Below are 6863 nucleotides of genomic sequence, written 5' to 3' on the forward strand. Positions count from 1 at the left end.
CAACCAGCAATTGTGAGAACTAAAGAAGTTGATTCCAAAACGACTTCATGTATTACTACAAACATGATATACTTGACTCGTTACGCCAAGCCTTTGGGGTCACAGCAGAGGTTTGAGATTTGTAAAGATGACTCTGTGTCGGAGCATGAAGATACTACTGACGTTGGAGATAGTATCAAAGAGGATACGCTCATCAAAGATTTTTTACCGGCAATGAAGGCAGTTTGTGATAAGCTTGAAGAAGCTAACGAGAAAGTTAGTGAATTCGAAGGATTCTTGTTTTCTTAATCAAGTTGGATCTTGCTAGTTGTGTACTCAATTTTTCTTGTTATGCAGGTTTTAGTTATCTCGGATATTAAGCAAGGCCTTGGTTATATGGGATCACATACAATGCATAGAGCTTGGAGAAGTGTAATTTATCTTTTTTTTTTTCTTTTTCTTTCCCTTATGGTTGAAGTGTATTGATATATCTTTGGAAACTCAATTCATGGTCAACTAAGATATTCTGAATGGATCTTCTTGTGCGATAATATCAGGTTTGTCGCCGGTTGATAGACTCTCATTTAGTGGAGGAGTTAGATGCTATGGTGAACAATAAGGTGAACTATACTCTGCATCTTATGCCAATAATTGTTCTTACTTAGCATTTCTGTTCTGTTTTGTTTGGATGTAAAACTGTTTTTTCTTCATGTTTGTCCGTTTTTGTAGGTTGAAAGATGCCTCCGTTTGTTAAAAAGATTTTCAGAGAAAGATTTTAACTACTCTGGGAAAAAGCAACTCCTTAAATTCGGAAGGAGTATTCAAAAAACAGAACAGATTTTGGAGCTTCCAATAGATAATCAAATCTATGATATGGTTGATGCTCAAGGATCGAAAGGCTTGGCTGCTATGGAGGTATTCATTTGATGGATAAAATTACTTACTTAAAAAACTGGGAAGGTGGAATGTGTATTAAATTTTTGTTTTTACCAGGTATGTGAAAGACTTGGAATTGATAGGAAGAAGATCTATCCTCGGCTTTGTAGTATTTGTTCAAGAGTCGGGATGCATTTACGGGAAGAAAGCCACAAGAAGACTAGAGTTTTTCGAGTTTGGACTTCTCGTCATGCTGCGTCCAAGTCTTCTTCTAATCTGTTTCCTGACAAAGATGAAAATATTAGCAGGGTACATAATGATTTTAACACACCTAATGGTAATAGTGGATTGGCTAAGACCTCTACAAAACACGGTATTGCAGCTTCAGATGCTAACTTATCTACACCTGCAAGTTTAAATAATGCTGAAAGAAATTCAGGAGTTCGTGGTTGTTCACCATCTAATGCCAAAAGAAGAAAGATTCATACACGTCGTAACTTACAAGAATCATTCCATGAGATCGGTGATAAAGTTGTTGATGCTGCAAAGGGATCCCCTAATTTGGCTGAACATCTCGTTCTACCGAAGCCGGCTAAATCAAAAGTGCAGCAACCTCATGCTACTATTGAAAACTCTCGGAGAGAGCAGAGAATACTTGAGCGTTTAAATGTACTTACTGTTCTCTTTATCCATGTTACTTGCATCTCCTTTTTTTTTTTCCCCCTTCTAACTGACAATTTGTTTCGTCTTTTTTGGCTGGCCAAAGGCGGAGAAGTTTGTTTTGAGAGCCGAGCTCTACAAATGGCTTCTTAGTCTTGAGAAGGACAGGAGCCCCCAGGTGGATAAAAAAACCATTGACAGAATTCTAAACAGGCTTCAAGAAGAAGGACGCTGCAAATGCATTGGCTTTCGTGTTCCAACTATAAATGATTGTGGTCGTACTCGTTGCTCTGTGATAGTTTTGCATCCATCTGTTCAAGGATTGACTGGAGATGTAGGTGGTGAAATTCATGATAAGATTAGGTCTTTTGAATTAGGATTCCGTAGCCAGAGATTATCGAAGAAGAAAAACAACGAGCCAATTCCAGAACTGAATAGAGTTAAGAGAGTTCAAAATAATGTGGATTTGGATGCGCGAGCTAGCAAATCAGGAGCTCCGCGAGCCAAAGGGGTTGTTCTTGCAAAGATGGTTCGAGTGAAGCTTCTACACTGTTTCCTTTGGGACTATTTTAGTTCTTTGCCTGGCTGGAACAATGTGTTTTCTTCAATACACGATCATAAATATGAGAATTTGTTTGCACTTGAAGATGCTTTTAGAGCTATGCCACTCGAACTATTCTTACAAGTTGTTGGATGTACTCAGAAATCTGATGATATGATGGAGAAATGCAAACAGGTTATGTATCTCTCTGAGCTTACTAGCGAAGAGTATAAGCTTCTAATGGATACCCATGCGACAGGAAGATTATCGATGCTTATTAATATATTACGCCGGTTGAAGGTAATATTAATTACTATATGTAACCTAAAGTACCATATTTCATATATTTGCAGTCAAAAGATGAATAATGACATAGCGTGTGTCTATTTTTGTTTTGTAGTTGATTCAGATGGTAGGTAGTAGACTCCGACGTGATGAGATTGAAGAGAAGTATTCTAATTTAACACATGCAATGGAGCTTAAGCCTTATATAGAGGAACCAGTCTTTGTTGTTGCTACATCCAATGTCATGTCTCTTGATTTCCGTCCACGTATTCGGCATGACTTTATTCTATCAAATAGAGATGCTGTTGATGAATATTGGCGAACTCTAGAATATTGCTATGCGGCTGCTGATCAAGGAGCTGCTAAGCAAGCGTTTCCGGGATCTGTTGTTCAAGAGGTATAAGCTTGCTCTTCTATATTATGGCTTACTTATATATACAACAATTAGCTGCCTTTTATGTTATGTTTTCAGAAAACAGTTTCTAACTGTCAGTTCTTTTAGGTTTTTCGTGTCCGCTCTTGGGCATCAGACCATGTCATGACAGCAGAACAGCGTGCTAAGCTTTTACAGTGCATTGCAATTGATGAGAAAGAAAAGCTCTCATTCAAAGAGTGTGAGAAGATTTCTAAGGATCTGAACCTGACCATAGAGCAGGTAAAGATATGTTATGTTTCTGTTGTGTATATCATTAGGAGAACAATATTTGAGACCTGGTGGTAGTTTGGCGAATAGTTTCCTTATTGTCCTTGATCGTAGCGACCATGCCGCCTGAGAACCTTGATTGTTTCAATGTTTTAGTTATAAAACATGAAGTTAGTTGAACCTGGATGTTCTTATACTTGTTGATTGTCATTGCAGGTAATGCATGCTTATCATGGAAAGCATGGAAGACGCTTGAAATCAAAATCAAAAGATAAGAATTCTGGTGTAGAAAATAGTCCTTCATCTTCCAGGAAAAGAAAAAGAGCATCCCTCGTAAAGACTACAGGAGAAGGTGTCATAATAGAAGGACAGAAGGTTATAAATTCTGAAGGCATTGATGCCTCAAGTAGTGAGAGTTTTCAAGAATCATTACAAGAGGACCAAACCCCCATTCCAATGCATCAGGAGAGCAATCAACAAGAAAATGCAGAGATAAGGGATTTTACTGAAGATGAAGGTCTATGTTCTTCCATCATCAACCAGCATGCAAGTTCAAAGACCACATCAATTCCTTCACAAAGATTTTCATGGACAGATGAGGCTGACAGGTACGCTTGATACATCCAATGAACGTTTAGTAGTATATTTATGTGTGTATATGAATGGTGATGGATAATATATCAAATTGGTTCGTGTTGTAAACACTTTATTATTATCTCTTATTGATACAACTGACACAAGTTTTCTCTGTTCAGGAAATTGTTGAGTCAATATGTTAGACACCGCGCAGCTCTTGGGGCAAAATTACATGTGGTAAATTGGGCTTCAGTTTCAGAACTGCCTGCACCTCCTTTAGCTTGCAAGCGACGGATTCAAACATTGATGAAGAATGATAAAGTTCGAAAGGCGGTCATGAGGCTTTGTAATCTTCTCACTGAGCGTTATGCAAAGCATCTAGAGACGAAAGAGAAGTGTTTGCCCGAGAGCAACAGTTCACAAGTTCGTGTTAGACATTTATCCCAGGAAAATGGTGGAACGGAATCCGGTTGTGTTGAGAATCGTAAAGATATTTGTTCTGATGAAGAAAGATGGGACAACTTCAATGAAAAGAGTATAAGTCAAGCCTTTAATGATATTCTTGAGCTAAAGAAGATGGCTAAACTGGTGGCGTCTAAACGAACAAGAACTAGCTCTCGAGAGTGGTCAAACAAAGATATAGTTGATGAGGTGAAACCTTATTACTTACTTTTCTTTTCAATGGTTCTTTGTTTTTGGCGATAAACTAAAATAATGGGCTTTGCAGGGGAGTGAAATGGTTCCACCTGGAATTCACTCAGAGGACATTCAAAGTGTTTCTGTGGATCAAGTTAAAAATACATCTGGGCGAACTGGACATTATCGTCTTCATCAAAATTTTAAGCATTTAGATGAAAAGTCCCATGGTAGTATACAAGTGCACAAATCTCTGTCAGTTTCTACTGCTGTAGAATTGTTAAAGCTTGTCTATCTGAGCAAGCCGACAGCCTCTGGTATGCCAAATTTGCTGGAAGATACCTTACGACAATATTCGGAGCGAGACCTCTTTACAGCCTATAGCTACCTCCGAGATAAAAAATTCTTGGTAACAAAAACTACCTATTACTTTCCTCTTATACTAAGTTAAGATTAGATGGTAAATAATAATAATACATTTTTTTTTATCAAATTTATTTGTTTGTTTGGATGAACTTAGTTTTGTAATTGGAAACTGAAAGTCATTATTTTTACGAAAACGTCCAGGTTGGTGGGAGTGGTGGACAGCCGTTTGTGCTTTCTCAGAACTTCATGCATAGTATTTCAAAGTCACCATTCCCGGTTAATACTGGAAAAAGAGCTGCCAAGTTCTCCAATTGGCTTCTAGATCATGAAAGAGATCTTATGGCTGGAGGAGTCACTCTTACTTCAGATTTGCAGTGTGGTGATGCTTTAAATTTCTTTTCATTGGTTGCTTCTGGTGAACTCTCTATATCTGTATCCTTGCCCGAAGAAGGTGTTGGAGAGGCTGGTGATCGAAGAGGTTTAAAACGTAGAGCTAATGAAGAAGAAGAATCTGATCAACGGGATAATGCTAAGAAGTTTAAGCTATTAGGCGAAGGTGAAATCAACTTCCGAAAGGTAAAGGGTTTCCCGGGTATAGCGGTATCTGTTCGGCGCGTAAATCTACCGATAGCTAACGCAATAGAGTTGTTTAAGGATGATGACTCTCGCTCTGGTGAACTTCATTTCAAGTCGGGAGAAACAACTAGAGGCTGTGATTCTAATGATATGAAAGAAATTTTCAACTCTACTGATGCTACTGTAATATCAGGCAGTTTAGTTGATTCTCCCTGGCAAGTGATGGCCAATGTTGCTACTTGTATTATGTCCGGATCTGCAGGCGAGCAACTGAGTTTATTCAGTCCCGGGGTTTTTGAAGTCGTTTCCAATGCCCTTCAGAAGGCTGGTGACCAAGGTCTAAGCACTGAAGAAGTCCACTGCCTTATTAATTTACCAAGTAAGCATCAGGCTAACCTCTTCAACACTTAAAAACCTTCAGGTATTTGTTTTAACCACTGTGTTTGTTCATCTGCAGGCCAAGAAACTTGTGAATGCATTGTAGAAGTACTTCAAACATTTGGGGTAGCTTCAAAGGTTTGTCTTACCATCTCTTATTTTACAAAACACTCAAGGTTTACTAGTTTTATATTCCTGGACTATGAACTCTGTTCATGTTACATCATTTTACAAGTAACTTGTTAACCAGGTGCAATCTTTATTCAGGTAAATGGCTATAATGATGTCCGTCTTGTTCATTCTTTCTACCGATCAAAATACTTCTTGACATTGGAGGAAGGTAGAACTACCCAAAATGGCCAACAGTCTCTGCCAGTGAACTACTTAGAGAAAGCTCTGGAAGAACAAAAGTCAAGTAATGTTGTCGCCAGCGACTACAGTACTTCACAAGAACAGCGAGAGCATGTCGCTGAGAAGAGCCTTCATAAGGTTACGATTCTTAACCTTCCTGAAAGGCCACAAACAAGCGGTTTGCACGAAGCATCATCTGTCAAAGCTCCATATTTAAGTTTTGGAACGGGAAGCAATGGCGAAACAAAGGATTCAACTTCAGTGAAGTCACAACCTACGCCTATATATCCATGGGTAAACGCAGATGGATCAGTAAATAAAGTTATCTTTGATGGACTAGTTCGCCGTGTTCTCGGTACCGTGATGCAAAATCCTGGTATACCAGAGGTAAAAATACTCGTCTGTTTTTCACTAAAATAAGCTCGTACCGTCATGGTTTTGAGCTTTATGAAAATACTAATCAAATCAAACATTTGAATTTGTGGCAGGACGAAATTATTAACCACATGGACGTATTAAATCCTCAGGTACTAATACAATCTTTCTCCTATGGTTTCATATATAGTGAAACTGATCATAATCTCTTAAAGCTCTCATATAATATCTGTGTTTGCTCTCTGATAACATTATGTAACTTTTCAATCTCAGAGCTGTAGAAAGCTTCTGGAATTGTTGACACTCTACGGGTATATGAAAGTGAGGGAAATGGTGCGAACCAAATTCACCGGTCCTCCGTCTCTGTTAACCGGACTTCTCTTTACCGGTCATAGAACACCGGAACTTATCAGCTGCAAACACTTCTTTGCCAACTCCAAAGGACTCTTTGCCTTGTAATATATTGTAAACCCGTTTTATCAAAATAAATAAATAATTATACAGATATTGTAAAGCCGTAGGTAGAAATATATATATTTTTAAAAAATAATTCGTAATAGAAACTCTTTACTAATATATTGGAAAAATTACAAATAGTGAGATAATCTCTTATTGATATAT

At 38.1% G+C, this 6863-nt stretch overlaps 1 protein-coding gene across 1 annotated transcript; it reads left to right on the forward strand.

Annotated features, from left to right (window-relative positions):
- Positions 889 to 6754, forward strand: LOC104789391. Its single transcript, XM_019245321.1, has 13 exons — positions 889 to 894; positions 973 to 1524; positions 1622 to 2356; positions 2457 to 2738; positions 2844 to 2996; positions 3201 to 3592; positions 3740 to 4211; positions 4288 to 4605; positions 4764 to 5517; positions 5596 to 5654; positions 5784 to 6254; positions 6356 to 6394; positions 6516 to 6754. The coding sequence occupies exons 1-13, from the start codon at positions 889 to 891 to the stop codon at positions 6699 to 6701; spliced, it is 4419 nt and encodes a 1472-aa protein (XP_019100866.1). The 3' UTR covers positions 6702 to 6754.

Source organism: Camelina sativa, chromosome 5 (assembly GCF_000633955.1).
Source record: "Camelina sativa cultivar DH55 chromosome 5, Cs, whole genome shotgun sequence".
NCBI lineage: Eukaryota > Viridiplantae > Streptophyta > Magnoliopsida > Brassicales > Brassicaceae > Camelina > Camelina sativa.

Excerpts from the sequence above, each read along its gene's own strand:
- LOC104789391 (XM_019245321.1), top strand. Across the intron at positions 2,739-2,843 it reads CGGGATCTGTTGTTCAAGAG|GTTTTTCGTGTCCGCTCTTG; the intron begins GTATAAGCTTGC and ends CAGTTCTTTTAG. Across the intron at positions 3,593-3,739 it reads TGGACAGATGAGGCTGACAG|GAAATTGTTGAGTCAATATG; the intron begins GTACGCTTGATA and ends TTCTCTGTTCAG.